The 20,620-nt window shown below is 49.3% G+C and overlaps 1 protein-coding gene across 4 annotated transcripts in view; it reads right to left on the bottom strand.

Moving 5' to 3' along the window:
• Positions 1–20,620, bottom strand: part of TMEM178B (transmembrane protein 178B) — a 375,974-nt gene that overhangs the window by 35,186 nt on the left and 320,168 nt on the right. For all 4 annotated transcript variants that reach the window (XR_009565248.1, XR_009565249.1, XM_060305223.1 and 1 more), the window contains one exon: positions 9,731–9,868. Coding sequence is in view for 2 of the 4 variants with exons in the window: in XM_060305223.1 (XP_060161206.1) it covers positions 9,731–9,868 (138 nt within the window). In the remaining 2 variants the exon portion in view is untranslated. The remainder of the gene's footprint in view (positions 1–9,730; positions 9,869–20,620) is intronic.

The raw sequence follows: 20,620 nt of genomic DNA on the forward strand, positions 1-20,620 counted from the left end.
AATCAGTCGAACCCAGCCCATGGCCTCCAAGGCCCTACACAATCTACCCAGCTTCGGGCATACCGCCATCTCACTCCGCTCCTGTCACAAACCTCCTGTTGAGCAACTTCTTCAGACCCAACAAGCTCATTCCCACCCCAGGTCCCCTGCGTTTGCTGTTCTTTCTGCAGGGACTCATCTTGCCCAAGTCCTCCCACAGCTCACCACCTCCCTTCATTCAAGCCTCTGTTCACTGTTACCACCTCTGAGAGGCCTCCGTGCCCACCCAGTGGCCCCTCATCTACAATAAGGCCCCCCAGAACTCCCTATCTTCCTCCTAGCTTAATTTTTCTCCATAGTTCTCATCCCCTGACATCAGATCATGTGTTTATGATACTGGCTTCTTGTCTGTTTCTCCAGCTAGAATGTAAGCTTCATGAGGACTTGATTCTATTCCCTACTATAGCCCAAGTGCTTAAACAGTGTCTGGAACCTAATAGGCTATCAATATTGAATGAATGGATGAATGAATGAATGGGTAGGGTGGCGATTAGCCAGAGAAACAATATCTGTTCGAGCAATTCCGTCTTCATCACCCCGTAGCGTGTGTGTCTGCGTGGTGTTGGTGGTCGTGGTACGGGGCTGCTTAACGTGTCCCTGAAGGTGGTTGTTTAAAAAAAGAAGCATCTCAGTAGTAAAAATAATAACATCGAGAAATTTATTGAGAACATTGGCAGGCATTGTTCTAATCCTTTTACATGAGTGAACTATAATTTTCACTACTAGGTCTCAAGTGGGTACTATTATTAGTCCTGTGTTACAGGTGAGAAAATTGAAGCAACACATGAAAGGCAGTTAAGTAACATTCCCAGTGTCACAGGGCTAGTCCAAGACTCCTTTGGTCCTCGACAGGTTCTCCATGATAAAACCGTAACTCTCCCTTTTAGCTGGATGATTCTACTTCCTGAAGAAGGACTTTAACCCCCAGTCAGGTAGCAGGGAATGGAAGGTGGCTCAGGGCAAGTGTGGGCAGGGACATCCGAGACGAGAGCTGGTTCTTCCCAAACCACCGACCACCCTCCCCCCACCTTCCATTTCTTTCCAGAGTCTGCTCTGTCATAGCCTCTGCCCTGGAGAATATGTAAGCAGTGTGGCTTTGTTGAGTGTTTGGTGGACAGGTTATAAGTCATTCTGGCATGGCCTTCACTGACCACACTGGGGTTTACAGGGCCAGGGCTGCTTACTATTTTCCTCCAAAGTGCAAATCTATAACAGAGGCAGGTCCCACTGGGTGGCAAGGGCGAAACTGCTTTGAGGTCTATTTCGGCTCTTAAGACAGAAATGAAGCCCCACCCCTGCTGTCCGGGTTGCTGGAGTGATCGGTCCTGGCCACTGGTTCTACATTAGGCAAGCATGGATGTTATTTCCTATTCCTCCTGACGATGTGTCTCCTCCCCCAAAGGTCTTTGTTTTGAATGTAATTATCAAATGCTAATACATATTCAAACATGCACCTTCCAAAGGGCAAGACATACCCCAGGGCCGGAAGTAGTCTGTGAATTTCCGCTTAGGATTTTGAAAGAAAGACTGTGAGACAAAAAAGTCAAGAGAAGAGTTGTGATGTTCTAGTGAAATCCCACATGAAACTATAAAAGCCGTTTAGCGGGGTAGGTAGACGGGCTTTATGCCCTCGTTTGGTCATGATAGATTATGGACTCTCTTCTGCCTATTGGAATGGATTTCACTTGGTAATACTCACTACCACTTTACTACCATTTACATATAATAGTAATAGCTATGATTTACTGAGGGTTTCTTATAAGCTTGCATCATGTTAAGTCATTGGCTTACTGATTCTATCTTCCCTCCCTAGAATAGTATCTAACTTAGGTGGTTGCCCACATGACTCTTACCCACGAGTCATGAATTTCGAGGCACAGTCCCTACTGGACTTGCAGAAATGCAGCCCTAGTCACTGAGCACTGCTGGAGCTCGGAAGGATGGTAAGGAGAAGCTGATGGATGTTGCCCTACTTTACAGCATCCCTAAAATCACTCTACTGCCTGAAAGAAACAGTCACCCAGTCAAGACACCCATGCCTTGGCCTTTTCATTTTAGGTTTGTAAGTTTTCATAATTGCTGGGCCTTTATCAAGGTCTTTGTCTACCAGAAGAGGGGTATCTGGGGGTTCAGCACACAGCCGAACTGCTCTCTGGTGAGCCTGGCGGAGGGGGAGCCATTTGGCATCACTGGTTTGCAAATGACTGCAATCACTCCAAGTGGATAGCCTGAGCTTCTTTGGGGCACTCTCTTTGCTCTCCTGACTGACTGGGAAGGTAGAAAATGTTACACTGATCACAGGTGGGAGGAAAAGGACCTTACCACCTGTGCCCTCAATTTTGGCCGCTGTCTCCTCCATATGTCCCTTCGTGCTTTGAGAAGGGAGGAACAGAAAGGGAATAGAGCAAGATTCTGGGACTGGCACCTGCTTAGAAGCACAGAATTGGAGGTATGCTAGCGTGGGAAGACGTGTGTGGTGCAGGGGGTCAGGGGGATCTCCATCACGGGGAGCTGAAAGCAGAGGCAGCAGGATGGGCTACGAGGATCCAGGCTGGTGTCACGGGCTGGGCTCTGGCTCCAGTTCTGCCACTCACTAGACTGGATGACCTCGGACAACTGACACAACTACTCTTATCTGGAAACACAAGAAGGTTGAACTGGATGGTCTCTAAGGCCCCTGCCATTTCTAACATTCTAGGAGTCCAAATTAAAGGCAGAACGTTCTTCATGAGGTCATGTATAATTCATACCCTACATCCAAAAGGAATTTGGGACAGACCCCAGGACTATTCAAATAAAGATGAAAAGAGAATAAGGAGCCCCATGGAAGAAGAGCTCAGACCAAGAACAGAAGACAGGCTAATTTCTTGAAGGACTGCTGCTCTATCAAGAAAAAACAAAACACTTCCTCTGTTGTACATAATTCCCTTTTCTGATACATGCATTCAACAGATATTTGAGGCTGCAGACACTGTTCCAGACACAGGGGGTGCCTTGGAGAATAAGGCAAAGTTCTGGAGCTCATGGAGCTGATATCTATGTTGGTGGTGGGAGGCAATGAAAACATACCAAATGTTAGAAACACTGCAGACACCTAGTGTCCAGATCTCGGTTTCTAATACCATTCTCCAATAAAAGGAACCAGGTTCCTAGAAGAAGTGGCCGGTTCTAAGAGTAGGGCAGGAAATACACGAGATGAGCCTGGAACACCTTGTAGTGTCCCAAACGAAGGAAGTACTCACAAAAAAGCAAAAGCAAAACCCCACATTGATAAGAGTCCACCAAAGGGGCACAGGGGCCAACCAAAAGAGCTCCCAGTGGCCAAAGCCAGAACTGGAGAACAAATATAGTATTGAATTATGACCCGAAGTATAAAATAAACATTCATGAGTCCACACTGATATAAATAAATGATTGAATCAATTAATAAACAGGGAAGAAGAGACAAATCTCCTGTGCAGAAGAATTCCAAATAATTTATGTAGCTGCTCTACCCTAAAGGAGGAGAAACGTAACCCCCGACTCCTTAGGTGTGGGCTGTGCCTAGTGACTTCCTTCCAAAGAGGACAGTATGGAAACAGGGGCAAAATGAGTAACTTTACAGTAGAGAAACTTGACACATACTCCTTCAGCCAGGGGATGAAGGGTAATGTCCACAGTCAGAGGTCATGGTGATAGTACGTATCCTTGAAATGATGTGATGAACATGGCGCCTTACCTGTGTGATCGTCCTCTCCAAACCCATAACCCAGTCTAATCACGAGAAGAACATCAGACAAGTTCCCACAGAGGAGCATCCTACAGTATGGATGGCCAGTACTCTTCAAGTACTCAACTGTCAAGGTCACTAAAAACAAGGAAAGTCTGAGAAAGTGTCACAGAAAGAGGAGACCGAGGAAACATGACAACTAAATGTAACGGGGGATCCTGGATGGTCCAGGAACAGAAAAAGGATATCAGGTAAAACTCAGAAGCTAAATAACTACGGACACTAATTAATAACAATGTACCAATATTTATTCATGAATTGCAATAAATGTACTGTACTAATGTAAGATGTTAATAATAGGGAAAACTGTGTGCAAGGGCAAAGGGTAATATGGGAATTCTCTGTACTATCTGCTCAGTTTTTCTGTAAACCTAAAACTGTTCCAAAAAAGAAAGTCGATTTAAAAAAAAGAATCTGGAGGTCAGAGATGGAGGAAGTCAGAGACCCTCTTCTCCTGCTGGCTTTGCGTAAGCAAGCTTCCCTGAGTCCTACAGCTGCAGGGAACGAATTCTGCCAACGGCATCATGATCTTGGAAGAGGATCCCGGCCTCAGACGAGACCCCAGTGCTGGATGATACCTGGACTGCAGTTTTGTGAGACCCTGAGCAGAGAACCCAGTTAAGCCTGCCTGGAATTCTGATTCATGGAAACTGTGACGTAACAAATGTTTGTTTTAAGCTGCTTAAAAAAAAAAAAAAAGCAACCAAAACACAACAACAATAAACATGTCATAAAGTGGTGGGTGTGCTGCAGAAAATTAAATTAATTAAAATGTAGAGAGCAACTGGGTAGCTCTGTTAAATTGGGTGGTTGAGGAAGCCCTCTCCGAGGGGGTGACTTTTCAGTTGGAATCTGAATCCTAAGCGGAGCCAGTCATGAGGTATTGGCGGGGAAAGCACGGTGGGCAAAGCTATCAGGCCACTGCACGGCCTTGAAGTAAAACTGTGCGTGTACCGGGAGAGAGGCAGCCTGTGTGGCTGGAGTGACATGAGCATAGGGGAAGGAACAGGAAAGGAGGCGGGGGAGGCAGAATGAGCCAGATTACACAGGGTTTCCACCGTGGACTGAATGTTTGCGTGCCCCCAAATTCATATGTTGAAATGCTAACCCCCGAGACGCTGGTATTAAATGGAGGGGCCTTTGGGAGGTGATTAGGTCATGAGGGTGGTGCCCCCGTGAATGGCATTAGTGACCTTATAAAAGAGGCCCCAGGGCTTCCCTGGTGACGCAGTGGTTAGGAACCTGCCTGCCAATGCAGGGGACACGGGTTCAAGCCCTGGTCCGGGAGGATCCCACATGCCGCAGAGCAACTAAGCCCGTGAGCCACAACTACTGAGCCTGCACTCTAGAACCCATGAGACACAACTACTGAGCCTGCGTGCCACAACTACTGAAGCCCAGTGCTCTAAGGCCCACGTGCCACAACTACTGAGCCTGCGTGCTGCAACTACTAAAGCCCGCGTGCCTAGAGCCCGTGCTCCACAACAAGAGAAACCACCGCAATGAGAAGCCCGCGCACCGCAACAGAGTAGCCCCCACTCGCCGCAACTAAAGAAAGCCTGCACACAGCAACAAAGACCCAACACAGCCAAAAATAAATAACTTTAAAATAAATAAAAGAGGCCCCAGAGAGTTCCCTTGGCCCTGCCACCGTATGAGAACACACAAGAAGGTACCATCTATGACATCTATGACCCAGAAGGCAGGTTCTCACCAGACACCGAGTCTGCCAGTGCCTTGATCTTGGACTTTCCAGACTCCAGGACAGCAAGAAATAAACTTCTGTTCTAAGCAGCCCAGTGCCTGGTATTTTGTTATAGCAGCCCAAGCTAACTAACACAGCTTCTAAAGAAGGGTAAGGAGTTTGGATTTTAAGTTCAAGTGTAAGCTTTTTGAGCAGTGGTAGATAAGTGAATATCTGATTTATAGTTTCAAAAATATTATGCCAACTGCCCTGTGAAGGGCTGACTGCCCGGTGCCAGCGTCTAGATAGGCGGCTCCAGCATTAGCCTAGGTGAAAGCTCACGGCAGAGATGATGGATGCCTTCCAAGAGTGGGAGGACGAGGACATGTGAGCGGGTGCTGAGGGGCGGGGCACGGGTGTTGGATGTTCACACCCATCTTGTGGATCTGTGCCCACGAGGTGGGTCTAGGTTCGCCCGGCGAGCGAATTACAAGTAATCGTAGGAGTCACATGCTCCCTGCCACACGGCCCCGCCCCCCATGTCATCCTGTCCCTGTGCTTCTGAATCTCACTGATGACGAATCCAGACACTTGTTTCCGGCAGTTGCACCCAAACGCCGTTGTGCCAGTCTGGACTAGATTCTCCCCTGGAGGCCACGCCAAAGGGGAAACTGGATCCCACTCACCACCCGCAGCCTCCTGGCCCCACAGAGCTGCCGTACTTAACTAAGCGCCTCCTCTGGGCTGAGCGTTAATTAAACACTTTGTTGCTAGTCATCTCACGAGGTGTGGGGTGCCCTCTCTTTAACCCCGGAAACAGTTAAATCGAGAAGAGAAGCACCCAGTGTGGGCCACCTCCTTTCGTGTGGGAACAGAGAAGAGGTTGTGAAGAGAACTCTTCTGTTTGTATTGCGGCCTCGGCCGGTTCATCTGCAGTCAACTGCAATTCCATCTTCAGACTCCCGACTTTAAATTCACCTTTTCCACTCTTGCCAACCCCTCCTTTTCCAGCTGCTCACCACACCCACACCCGGCCAGCACTGCGGCGGCTGGTGCCCACCGCCTTTCTCATTTGCTGCCCAGTCTAACCCCCTGGGCCCTAGTCTGTGCTCAGTTCCGGGTGCCTGAAATGCCAATCTGGGTGAAAGCTAAGGCCGTGGGGCCTTTTGGTCACAAATATCTACAGTTTGAGTGACTGCTCTGCCGTGCTCAGGAGGTTCCTGTCACAGGTAGCTGACTCTCCAAGCCCTTCAAAGGTCAGCCCTAGCGGGGCTGCCCTGGAGGGCAGGCACCGGTCGGGCTCTGGGAGGGGTTGATGCTGACATGTCTCTCTGACACACAGGGCTCTACAGGACAAGACTTCATTTTGGGGTTTGGCTCCCAACCTCTCAGCAGCTCTCGGTGCTGAGCGGGGATGGGGGGAGGCACAGACTCTACACTGAGTCTGCTTCCTCCCAGCCTCCAACTAAACCACACTCATGGGGTCAGCAGGCTGCAGCTGCCCTGGGCATTGGGACCCCCTGAAGCTGTGTCGGGCCTCCTTGGAAAGGGCACTAATTTGAAAAGGAAGAGGGTGCCTTCCCCCGCGTAGAGCTTTATCTTCCCCAAAAGACCAGGGTTCAAGGGGTCAGCTCTTAGCGGCTTTGTCCTTCTTCCTCTCCTACTGGGGCCTCTCTGACGGTACCCATGAGGTGTGTGGACACCACTTTCCTCCCCAGCCTCTTTGGGGAGAGGACAGTTCTACCTATGGACACAAGCCCCATGGTGGATGAGATGCCCCCACTCCAACCAGGACAATACTCCCGTCAGGAAGAAACAGCTCTTAGGACAGCAAGCTTCCCCAGAGTTCTTCTGGACGCTAACATTTTATTATGAACTATGGTTTTTCCATTAAAAAAAAAAGAAAGGGAGTGCGTGTGCTGGGGAAGTGGGTTTAGCTGGGACCCTCGGTGATCAGGGCTCGGACAGGCCTCCACAGTCATAATCGAAGCCCTGTGACAGCACTTCCCTGTCTGATGCTGCCTAAGGTAGTCATAAAATGGGGCGGCTGGGGGGCATCGGGGGAAGGAAGAAAACAAATCACAAGAGGTCTTGCCCAACGGATTCATCCCCAGAACATAACATTTCAGAGCTGGAGGGAAATTTAAAGGTCACCTATTCCCCCAGCTCTCACCCCTTATTGAGCGTCACCCCCAGAAGTTCGGCTTGGATCGGACTGGGGTGAGGCCCTAGCATCAGTACTTTTAAAAGTTCTGCAGGTGATTCGACTGTGTGGTGATTAAGAACCACTAGCCAGGCAGAAGGGAGGCAACACCCTCACTCATTCCCCGTGGGGAGGGGCCTCAGGTCCCCAGTCCAGCCTAAGGGCTTGGCTTTCCTGGCGTCCCCAGAGCCCTAGGGCTCCTGGGCAGTACCTTAGCAAATGGGAGACAGGGCTTCCAGGCACCCTCCTGCCCCCCACTGTCTGCCCCACACCCTCTTCTGGGAGAGTTCCTACCCGGGGTCTCAGGTGAGTGGGAAGTGTCTCAGGGACCACCCCCTCTTCAGGTCACAGTGATGTGTGGCCTGGCCTGGGAGGATCACTGGGCCCATCACTCTTTCTCTGGAAGCTGTCAGAGTTGGAAGGCTTACTTAGCACCTGGGAAGGATGTGAGCCAAGTGCCGGCCTGGCGAGGGGAACGTGCAGGGGATGACGATCGCCTCGGAAGAGAAAGAGTATCGGCTCCCAGGGCTCCTGGATTTCTGCTCTGCCCGAGGCCTGTTTGCTCAGCTTTTCTCGGATCCCTGGGAGCCCTCTCTAGAGCCTTAGAAAAGCCCCGTTTTACTGGAGCCCATCTTTGTACAACCACAAGAGTCTTAGAGAGAACATTCACTACAAACAGAGCCACTCCACTTTTAGCTTTTCACTTTTTGGGGTCCACGGAAGATTCTGACTGGAAGGTGGAAACAAAAAAGACTCCGCGCTGCTAACACCAAGTATGGAAATCCCGGGCCAAGTGTGATCCTCGCTTCAGTGAGGAGGACACCCGGGTGCAGAAAAGGTGGTGCGGCTGGTTTTGGGGGCCCCCGTCTCAGCGGGAGACCGGAAGGAGGGGTGAAGGAGCCACCGTGCCCCTCCCTCCCCAGCCTCTGCCCTAAGTGCCGCTGTGGGACCCACAGGGAGGCAGTGCTGGGCAGGGGCAGCTGACCCTGACGGCAGAGGATCCGGGAGGCACAGGGTGTCTGTGCTTTGGGGGAACAAGGATAAGCGGTCAGGCACGAGGTGGAATCCTGCAACTCTCCTCCTCTCCCAACCCACAGCTCACTCACTGAACCCCAGATCTCTCCGTCCACCTAGAAGGATAGCCGCCTCCTTTCTCCAGCCAGACCCACCCCTCCACCGCCTGCCCCTGCTGAGACCCTGAGTCGGGCCATTCACGTGGTGTCTACCATCTACCTGACGGTGGTTTCCACGCATGGGACTCACTGTCCTTTTCCCCACACACATTTCTAACTCCCTCTGTCCAAGCCCAATTCCCCCTCTTCCTAACTCCATGCAAGTCATCCACCCACTTCTCCCCGAGGAGTGTACTGTGATGGGCCTACCGCCCGTCAGCTTTGGCTTCAGACTGAGACTCAAACCAGGAGACCAGAAAGCACATTTCAGCTCCTCAGGGAGAAAAGAGGCACGTGTAGATAGTGGATTAACCTTTACTTCCCGTGGACTGGAGCCTATTCCCTCATAGCTACACAGTTCTGCTCATATACAGCCCTTTATAAGGGTGCGATCGGTTCTATGGCCCTGACAGTAATAGAGGGTAAGGGAGACGAGTGACGAAGGTCTAGCCCCGTCTTACCACCTTTAGAGCCTCGTTGGGAAACGGAGCGGCATTAAGACCCATAAATCAAGGGTAAAGGTACGCTTTTGAAGGGGAAACTGCCCAGATAGCACCTGCCGCCCACCCCGAAATATAGTATGTGCATAAAACGCCCGAGTATTACGTGGGTTCTCACTTGCCCCAGATCTGACACCTCGCTCGACGCCATCGTCACAGTCTTTCCCACACCAGGTGGGCAGACGCCCGAGTGCAAGGACCAGCAGTGGAGAGTGGCTAAGAGGAGCTCAAAACATGTTCGCTGATTGAGTGAATGAAAGGGCCCCGCCGAGCCTGGGCCTTCGCCCACACGCCCACCAGCCATTCTCTCTGAATCCCAGTAACCAGGAGCCCCCCCCAAATTCCGCAGCCCCCAAGTCTTACCTCCCATGAGGAAGAGAAGCCCTGCCACATACTGCATAAGGCCTCGGTCCCAGCAGCAGCCCAGCACGCCGATGATCCAGCCGAAGAGGATGATGGCCACCGCCATGCCCATGAAGCCGGCCGTCATCCTACGCAGGTCTGCGGGGAAGCAGGCAGACAACAGTTAGCATCAGAGCCCGGAACTCAGGGTCCAGGGCACCCCGGCCCCGGGCGAGGGGGCAGGGAGGCCACCTGCCCTTTACAGACAGGTTGGTACAACCAAGCTTCCTCTGCAGAGGACAGAGCCCCCAGTGGTGACTGTCTCCTCGCGTGCAAACACATGCTGGGGCCGCGTGGTCCATACGCACAGGGAGAGATCATCATCATAGCTGTCATTTCTTTTACATCTCCTTTGTGCCAGGCACAGCACTGTTCTTCCCAAGGCTTCTCTCTCAACCTTCTAAGATGTACTGTCTTTATCCCTATCTGAAAAATGCAGCAAGTCGCGGAAAGCCATACAGTGAGTGGTAGGACAGGGCGACAAGCCCAGATCTGTGCGGCTCCCCAGTCATAATCCAGCATTAGTCACCTCTCCGGGCAGGGAGCACCAGACGAATGGACCGTGAGAGCTGGGCTGGGTCGGGTCCTGGCAGTCTGGCTGCACCTGCCAGGGACTCCCTCCCTTCCCTCCAGGGTTTGCTGGTCTCCCAGGAGGTCAGGAGTGAGCATGAAGCTGCCAGTGGCATCGCTTTCCTCCTTCTCCAGCCCGGCCCCCAGGGTCTCAGCTCCCTGTGCACGTGAGGCCGCAGGGTGGGCACCATGCTTCCTGCTCTCAGACTGTACCCCCGAGGAGGCCTCCTCAGGTCAACCCGGTTTTCCAGATCAGGCCCTTCTCCGCTCTGCGCCCCACTGACCCGCCAGACAAAGCCTGGCGTAGGCACAGAGGGGAGGAGGGCCGTCTGGAAAGGTGGTATTTTTAGCAGAAGGGAGAGGGCAGAGCTGCTGCCATGTCAGCCTCATTCAGCAACTGGCTCGGCCTGGCTTCCTCCCAGTTCCAGCCCCGCCCTCCAGTGCCTCCTCCCCCTGCACCTGCCTCCCCTGGAGCCCGGCCTTCTTACCGCCCTCCTGGGTAACACACCACAACGGGGCTCCCAACAGGAGCCGTTTGTCTGGGCCTCTGCCCTAAGGGGTGGGAGGTGGGGATTTCAGAGCAGCCTGGAGATCCCCTGGGCGTTCCCTTCTCTTGGAGGAAAGGAGGGAGGAATGTGTGTGTGTGACGCTGAGGACCGGACAGCAAACTACACCAATCCCCACCCCCCCAACCCCCCGCATCCAAGCAAGCACGGACGGTCTCTTCTCACCCCCGGGAAACGAACACCCAGGTTTCCATGGGGAGCACCTCACAGGCATCACGTCCCTTCTCTGCCTCTCTCCCACTCCAGTGCAGAGCAAACAGAGGATCCCTGGCACAGTTTGGCTTGAGGCCTCCTGCCCTCCCTGCCGCCACCCTCACGCTGGAGACGGATGTGGTCCACGAGCCTTGCCCTGACACTGAATATCAGACACTGGAAGCCGCCTCCCCGCCCTCCAGGGAGGAAGCTGGTTGGGGGGTGGGGGTGGGTGGGAAGGAGAACAGCAGCAGAGCCTCCCCGAGGAGGTGGGGGGACCTGACAGGGCCCTGTCACAGAGGCAGAAATCCACAGAGAGCCCGTTCCTGCTTTACTGAGTTCTCCTTGGTCCTCCCCACCCCTGCCGACCCGGAGTGCCCGCCGCAGCCAGGCAGCAGTCACATCCGTTACTCTTTGCTCTGGGGGCTCCCTCCACTCTCCACTGTAGTCAAGGGCAAGCAGGTGATGGGAATGGGAAAAGAGAGGTCAGGGTATTTTCAGTCTAAAGGAGATTTATATTCCCTTAAACAGGTCAGGAAATTTTTCTTCTATACCCCTGTGAAACCAATGGTTCCCTTTTCAGTAACTGGAGGGTTTCCAGGAAAAATCTCGGCCCCTCTGCCAGCACTAGAGAGGACCAACCTGCGGAAGCCCCAGAGCCCCTTCCAGCTGCACTTGGCCGGTACCGGCCCCTGGGCTGTGCAGACCCATGGGAGCAAAGGTACTGCCTGGGGGACTGAATGGAGACGGGGTCCTGTAAGGTGTGTGCACTTGGGCCAGGGATGGAAAAGCGCGCTGGGCAGGAAAAGAGAAATGCAAATCATTAAAAGAGGGAAGCGTATTGCTGTTGGTGGACGAAAGCAGAGTGCTTTACTTAGAAGAAAACAGAGCAAAAGGCAGGAAGGGAAATGGAGAGAATAATTCCTCTTCCAAAAGTCCTGAGACAGATAGTAGTCATCTGTGTCCCAGGTCAGGGAGGGCTGTGTCTCCAACACAGACTAGGTACACTCTGCTGTCTCCCAAAGGCTTGGTCAACAAAAGCTGAGGGTCACGTTAAGTTGTTGATCTGGAAAGAAGGATGAAAACCAGAGGTCAGGTCTGAGTATTTTCACTGACCTGGGAGGATATCCACCATCACCCTATGAGCCTGATTTTGCTAGAGCCATGCAAGTACGGCTGGTTATTTTGCCCTCAGACCCACGTGGTAACTCAGGGCAGCTGCAGCGACAACTTATAAGGTAGGCAGGACAAGAAATATTCCTATTTTGCAGGATTTAAAGAAGTTACATAATTTATTAACAGTGTCAAACCCGTGAACTAAAAAAAGGAGTGAGTTGGGTTATTGAGTTGTGTGGGAAAGTAAAGTTAAAATGTAATTAATGTATCTAGTATTTTTTCCTCCCAAATTAAGCCAGGATTATAGTTACAAGATTTTTTTTTTTTAAGACAGAAATTCACACAGAAGGGGAAACTAGGAAAGGAGACAGCGGCAACAGAAGATTGGAAACCGTAAAGCTGAGAGACAGTATAATCGCCTCAGCAGAACTACAGAGCTAAGGCGAGAGCCAGCAGGGGGGAAGCTGAAAACCGTCTTGCCAAATCCCCAAAAGGCTCAGGAACTGGCATCAGGAAGTTAAGCAGAGGGGAGGGAGATAAAACAAGGATTTGGTACAAGTTGTCTGAGCTGGAACTAGAACCCTAGCTCCCCTCACCCACTCTACACCTCTGGGGCTACCCCCTTTCCCCCACCCCCCAGGGTGGAGTGGGCATACTTAGGACTGGGGGTTGACAAGCTCAGGTGAGGGCTGGCCGGCACAGCTGAGGGTCATTATGCACAGAGCAAGTGTCTGTGCACATACAGAATGTTGAATGCTTACCCTTGAGACCCCAGACCTCTTCTGCCTGGCTCTCAGAAGCAGACTGCCCTGCCTTTGCCCTATAGCCTGGAAGCTGGGAGAGACCTTTCTGGTGATGACCAGCACAAGAGAAAATATCTAGATACACTGCCGCTGTGTGTTGCAAGGGAGGCATAAGCAGCCACTCCCAGCAGCCACAGCGAAGCTTCCCATTGGCAAGCCCACCCCCGACTCAGGGCTTCCGGGCAGCCCCAAATACCTGAGAAAAGCTATAAGCTGGGAGAAGAGCTTGAGGAAACAAACTGCAGGGAAAAGAAACAATAATTAAAAATTATTACTGGGAAATGCAAATCAAAACCACAATGAGATACCACCTCATACCCGTCAGAATGGCCATCGTCAAAAAGACCACAAATAACAAATGTTGGTGAGGATGTGGAGAAAAGGGAACCCTTGTGCACTGCTGGCGGCAATGCAGATTTGTGCAGCCACTGTGGAAAACAGTATGGAGGGTTCTCAAAAAACTAAAACTAGGGCTTCCCTGGTGGCGCAGTGATTGAGAATCTGCCTACCAATGTAGGGGACACGGGTTCAAGCCCTGGTCTGGGAAGATCCCACATGCCGCGGAGCGGCTGGGCCCGTGAGCCACAGCTACTGAGCCTGCGCGTCTGGAGCTTGTGTTCTGCAACACGAGAGGCCGCTATAGTGAGAGGCCCGCGCACCACGATGAAGAGTGGCCCCCGCTCGCTGCAACTAGAGAAAGCCCTCACACAGAAACGAAGACCCAACACAGCCTAAATAAATAAATAAATTTATATTAAAAAAAACTAAAACTAGAACTACCCTATGACCCAGCAATTCCACTCCTGGGTATATATCCGAAAAGAACAAAAGCACTAATTTGAAAAGATACACGCACCCCAGTGTTCAGAGCAGCATTATTTACAATTGTCAAGATATGGAAGCAACCTAAATGTCCATCAACAGATGAATAAAGAAAATGTGACAAATATATTTATACACACACATACAATGGAATACTACTCAGTATTCTATAAAAAAATAACAAAATTTTGCCATTTGCAGCAACATGGATGGACTTGGAGGGCATTATGCTAAGTGAAACAAGCCAGACAGAGAAAGACAAATGCTGTATGACATCACTTATATGTGGAATCTAAAAAATACAACAAACTAGTGAATATAACAAAAAAGAAGCAGACTTACAGAGAACAAACTAGTGCTTACCAGTGGGGGGATGGCAGGGGGAATACAGGGGTGAGGGTGGGAGAAACAAACTACTGGGTGTAAGATAAGCTCACGGATGTACTGTACAACATGGGGAATATAGCCAATATTTAATAATAACTGTAAATGGAAAGTAATCTTTAAGAATTGTATAAAAAATTTTTAAATAAATTAAAAAATTATTAATATCCCCAAGAGACAAGAGAAGAAACACAGTTTGCCTCCATGAAATACGAACAGGATACTATTGAAAAGAACTCTCTGAAGAACAAAAATAATACCTTATAATAATGGAATCAAAATCACTGAAATTAATATTATAAAATCAATTCTAATTTATGGATTAACCGTCCTATCTTGTTCCAAAATATTTAGGAGTCTTACAAAATGCACACAGTATAACAGGATAAAAATAATCAACAAGGAAATGAAGGAAAGAGAAAATAAAAAAATAAAAGAAGATGAAGCCAGATATCACATTCACACACAAAATTTGGTCCACGATGTCTTTAGAAAGGTTATTATAGTCACCATATTTGGATTTAAGGCATTAGATATTATTTTGATTATCTTTAAATCTTTGTTGTTTTTTATTTGCATTTGAGAAAATCCCAAAGGCCACTCTGCCTATGGAATGACCCACATATAGATGGCCCCATTCCTGCCCACCTGCATTAGCCCATGTGTCAATTTCATTTCTTTAGGAGTAAGAAACTGCCTTTTTTACTCTTTGTGATTTCTCACTGTGCTCACAGCAGTACTTTGCACCCAGGAATTTACATAGCTTGTACAGTTAACCCTTGAACAAAGAGGGGAGTTGGGGCACCGACGCCCCGCACAGTGGAAAATCCACGTATAACTTATCGTCGGCCCTCTGTACACTTAGCTTCTCTGAATCCACGGTTCTGCATCCGTGGATTTAGTCAACCACGCATGTTGTGCTGCTGTAGTATGTACTCTTGAAAAACACCCGCGAATAAGTGGACCCATGTAGTTCAAAACTGTGTTGTTCAAGGGTCAACGGTTATTTCTTTCCCCATCTTTTCCTGCCTTTTTGTAGAAAGAAGGAAGGAGGCAAGGAGGGAGGGAGGGAAGGAGGTGAGGTGGGGGGAGGAAAGGAAAAAGAAAACCTAACTCAACTATCTGAAGCCATGGGAAAATATTCTGCAGGGTCAGCCTAAGAATAATCCCCTTGGAAAGAACTTGGAATAGTGAGTTGGGCAGGCAAAGGCTGAGATAAAGAAAAATCTTCTCATGAATTGTGTTGGGTTTGAGTCTAATATCTGTATTCCACGACCGTAATGTTTGACATTCTAATGTTCGAAATGAGAAAGGTGCATTCTAAACTTTCTAGAAAAAGAATTTAGCTCAGTGCAGTGGAAAGCCGCGGGCAGAAGCGGGTGGATGATGAGGACAGAGGAGGAAGAAAACCAGAACCATTAAATAGAAGCAGAAAAAAGCCGTTCTCCCTCGTGGAAAAATTTTTATTTTGAAGTTTACGCTCCTATTAACATTTAAATTGAAAGGTATTGCTTGCAACTCTACCTAGGAAACCAGGATATCTGCATTTAAATAAACACCATTCAGAGAAGGAAAATATATATGGGCTCTGAATTTCTTTCTATTTGCTCTTTAAAGAACTCAGTACAAAAAAACTGATGAGGGCTGGGATTTTCTTCTCATTAAAAAAACAGAGATGGTCGGGATAAGTATGGGTTAGACCTTGCTGTGTCAGTAAAGACAGGTGATGGGGAGGGCAGACACTGTATTAACGGTCCAGGGTGAAGAGTATGGAGAAACCAACAAGGTCATGGTCCTCTTCTGCTGGCCACGCGGGGCACCTCTGCCTGATATGAGCACTGCCTTGGTTACAAGGATGGAAGAGTGTCAGCTGCCCTGGTAGCTGGACATGCATTCACAAATTAATCAGTCCCTTTGGGGTTCAAGGTCACAAGAATTGGAGGGCAGAGCAAGGTGGTGAGGACAGAACTCAGTGCTTTTGCCCCAAGGGATCAGTCTGGAAGGTTAGAAGTGGAGAGAGATAGTTGGGCAATGAACATGTTAGCCGTGGGATCAACTCAGGACAAACTGATTCACAGGGGAAGGAATATTCCAGGAACCAATTACTGCACAGCAACCATCTCTGAAGGAAGTGGGGCTTGATTCTGGGTAACCACACAGAGATTCAACAGATGCGGATGCAAGCACGGATTCTTGGAATCAGGCTGCCCTGATTCAAATCCTGGCTCTGCCGTGTACTGGCTGCGTGAACTTGAGCACGTTAGTCCCTCTCTCTGGATCTCAGTTTCCACATCTATAATGGGAGGTTATAACAGTGCCTACTTCAAAGGGTTATTCAGAGGATTAAATAAGTTATTATGTATAAACTGCTTAGAATAGTACCTGGCACAAAGCTAGAGCTATACAGATGTAAATAGAAATGGAAGACACTTAAATTAAAGCTGTTCTCTTTTTTCATACACCACATCTCTCACACGTGTTGTGCAAGAGCACACAAGAGCTAAGTGGCATGTTGGGGTTAGCCCCTAATTAAGGATTGGTACCCAGAGGGAACAGGTTTCTGGGGTCTGTTCTTGTACCTCTCTCGGGTACCAGGAGAGGCTGAGGTGAAGGCTTTATGCATCTATTGTTAATATTGAGATGCATCCACCCTGGAGTGGTGATGCTCCTTATCCTTGGGGGACCCAAAACAGCTAGAGGCCATGGCAGCTAATAGCAGAGGTGCCAGGGGCCATAGAGGCTGCTTGAAACCTGGGCTCTAGCATTGAGCACTGTACTGATCTAAAAGGAAGAGGCATGGGGCAAGACCATAACTTTTCAGTGATCTAATTAGTTAACAGTGCAACAGAGAAGTAGCGCACAAATCTGGAGTAGGAACCTGTGTTGATGTCTTCTTTGTATATGTGATTAAAAGGTTTTTGCCTATGGCTTTCTTCCAGAGTATAAGTCGGTTCAGCATCGTGATGTAGTTGTATTTAAGAAACCATTTTTATGTGAAAACAAAATAGTTCTTGGGTTTCCATAAGAAAGTGTCCTCTGCCCATCCCTGTGCCTCCACCTTTCTCCAAGAGCCCCGTGTTCCAGTCATGAAAACACTGCAGTTCTCTGAAAGGCTTGGCATTTTCCTCCCTTTCCTTGATGACGCTGTGCTCTCTGCCAACATGGCTGCCCACACGTTCCACCGGGCAAGCTTCTCATCATCCTTAAAATTTCCCTAAAAAGTAAATGTCTGGGAGGCTTCTAAGGTGCTTTAGCCGACACTGGCGTCCAGTGCTCCAGGCTCCTGTAGCACGTGGCTGATAATCATTCCTCCAACACTTACCACGTCTTACTGTAATTATTTATGTCTCCCTTCCTCCAGCAAATGTGAGCTTGTTCAGGGCTGTGGTCGTGTCTGGTTTATTTTGCCTTCCCAGTCCCCAGCGCGTTGCCCGGCAAAAGCAGGTGCTCAATAAATGTCTGCTAAGTGAGATCACCATCCCACCCTGTGATGATTGCTAAAACTGTATGCACCATGGACTAAAGCAGAATGAAGAGGACGCGCTCACCCAACTCAACCCACTCCAGTGACTCAAACGTCATTGTGACTTGAAGCCAACTTCTCTCTCCTCCAACCTTATGTTTTAAAAGCCAGCCTTAATTATTGCTTAACAATTCAACGTAATTTTTTGCTTTTGTTTTTTTGTGTACACAAAGAAAAGAAACATCATCAACATAGGTTAGGTTTCCGATCGCACAGAGCCATGCAACATGGGGGCTCCTTACCATAAAGTTTAATGAGCACATGTGAAACCCCACAGGTCACGATCCCAACAGACCTTTCTGTGCTGTCCCCACAAGTCAGGAAGAGATCGTGGGGGAAGGTAGTTGCTGTAGAAACGAGAAGTGGTTTCTGGGTCAGAAGACTGGGCTTGGCGCTTCCTGCTCCTCAACCCTACCTCCGGATTAGAGAGCTGCCATAAATAGGGACATTATGTGATATAGCATATACAAATCACATCCATTGTCAAGACAAGGGAAGGCAAATTGCAACATTTGTACCCGCCTGATGAAAGAAAGCTAGGTCAGCAGCTAAAGCAAGTGCCTGGAGAGAAGAAAGAATGGGGAAAAAACCCAGAACCGAGAGGCAGAGTCCCAAACAAAAAACCCCTCAAGAATGACTCCCTCCTCCCTGCTGCCACACTGCTGAGCCAACAGCAGAAATTGCAGACAGGAATGATGAGAAGGAAACTACAGCGCAGCCAACCAGATACACGCGAGTAGACCCACTGGGTGCCCAGTTCTCTGTCCTCGGGGGTCTTCCAGCCGGGAACGACGAGCTAAACCAATACAGTCGCTATTCCACCCTAGAGAAGCTCCCAACTCTCCTCCTCTAGATCACGTGTCACTGACAGCTGCTCTGAGTGCAGAGGACAGAAATCGGGGTGGCAAGAATGTGTCCCCAGAGGGTCCCCACAAAGCAATGAGAAGATAGGAGCTTTAAGACACATGGGCACCCTAGAGAGCACTATGCTTTCCAGAAACATGCTGCAGGCGCCTGAGAATCGGTTGATTGCAAAGAATGTGAAAGGCCTGGGGAAGAGGAAGATAAATAGGAATGAGCGTTTATTGTGCATCTACTATGCGCAAGGCGCTGGGCTGGGCAATTTACACGGGACACGCCTGTGAAGCCTCGCAATGGCTCTATAAGGAAGATACTATTTCTCTCATTTTGTAGACTTAGCTATGGAGACAATGGAATTTCAGTCGATCAAGGTCACACAGCCAGTCAGAGGCAGGCCTGGGAAACGGCCTCCCTCTGCCCATGCCCTTTCCATTCGATTCCGTGCTGCTTCAAACCCCAGAAGAGAATTTAACATTCAGTAAAATGTAATGGAATATTATTCAGCTGTTAAAATTACTCTCGTGGAGAATGTCAACGACCAGGGAAAAGTTCACAACAGAATATTAAATGAAAAATAATGCACAAGCCTATCTATTCCATACAACCCCTAGGCTGCGGGTATACATACGTGCATCCGTGCACGTACACCCACGTGGGAGACGCAAGGGAGAAGTACCCCAGATGCTAACAGGGAGCCTTTCTGGGTTGTGATGTTTGGGGTTTTGTTTGTTCTTTCCTACAATGAGAATGAATTCCTTTAACAATGAAACGTTGAGTTCTCTGGGAGATGTGAGCTTTCCTGCTTTTTAAAGTTCTAAGTACAAATAATGAGGCACACCGAACTGATAGGAGACGTTGATCTCAGGCCTGGCCACAGATTCCTTCTCATGAGTACCCCCTTCTTAAAGACACACTAAGTAGTTTCTTCAGTCTTTTCAACAGTGAAAGCAAGACTTGCCAAGCTGCTCTTTGGCCAACAGTATGGACTGTGGAATACTTGCCATCAGAGTGCTTTCTTTACCTGGCAGCTCCAGCTCAGGCCAGCACAGGAACGGGGCTCTAAGATGTCGCTGCCCTCCGCTGCCATTCTTTCCGCATGGGATGCCGTCAGGGAGGTGTGCGGGGCCCCTCAGTACTCTCTGTCTGACTAGATCCCGTGCTTTAGGGGCTAGGCACCTTGCAGATACCCGAGAACCTCAGACGGCTCACACGAACGTCTCTATAGCAATCTTCTCATCCTCAAACGTCCCTTCCACTAATGAGGTTCCCAGGAACAAGCACAGCAATTTCTGTTTGAATGACACGATGGTGTAGAGATAAACAAAACACTGAACTTGATGTCAGAAGACCTGCCTCTGAGGCCCAGTTCTCCCCGTGTTGGCTGGGATGCAGCGTACAGGTCACACCAAACTCTTAGTTCTGAGGCCTAAGAACGATACAGAGAGAACAACAATGGGGCAGAGAACAGTGGATGGCGAGCGCCCTGCTCCCTCCACGTTCTCCAGCTGTGTGGGCCGTACGGCAGCCAGGGCTACACGTGGGAGCTGAGGACTTGAAATCGTCATCAAGCACCTGGGCTGAGACACGTACATGTAAAATACACACCAGCTGTCCAAGACGGTATGAGTTTTCATGAAATATCGGAATAATCTGTACACTGATTACATGCTGATGTGACAGTATTTTGGATATACTGGAGTAGATAAAATATGTGATTAAAATTAGTGTTATTATTTCTTTTTACACAGTTAATGGGGCTAGAACATTTAAAATTGGATTACAGTTTGCATTATATTTCAATGGACAGCACTTTTTTTTTTTGAATTTGCTGTGTTGGCAACACAGCATTTATTTACTTAACATCTTTACTGGTGTATAATTGCTTTACAATGGTGTTAGTTGCTGCTGTATAACAAAGTGAACCAGCCATATGCATACGTATATCCCCATATCCCTTCCCTCTTGCGTCTCCCTCCCACCGTCCCTATCCCACCCCTCTAGGTGGATGCAAAAG

This window comes from Globicephala melas, chromosome 9, assembly GCF_963455315.2.
Source record: "Globicephala melas chromosome 9, mGloMel1.2, whole genome shotgun sequence".
Taxonomy (NCBI): Eukaryota; Metazoa; Chordata; class Mammalia; order Artiodactyla; family Delphinidae; genus Globicephala; species Globicephala melas.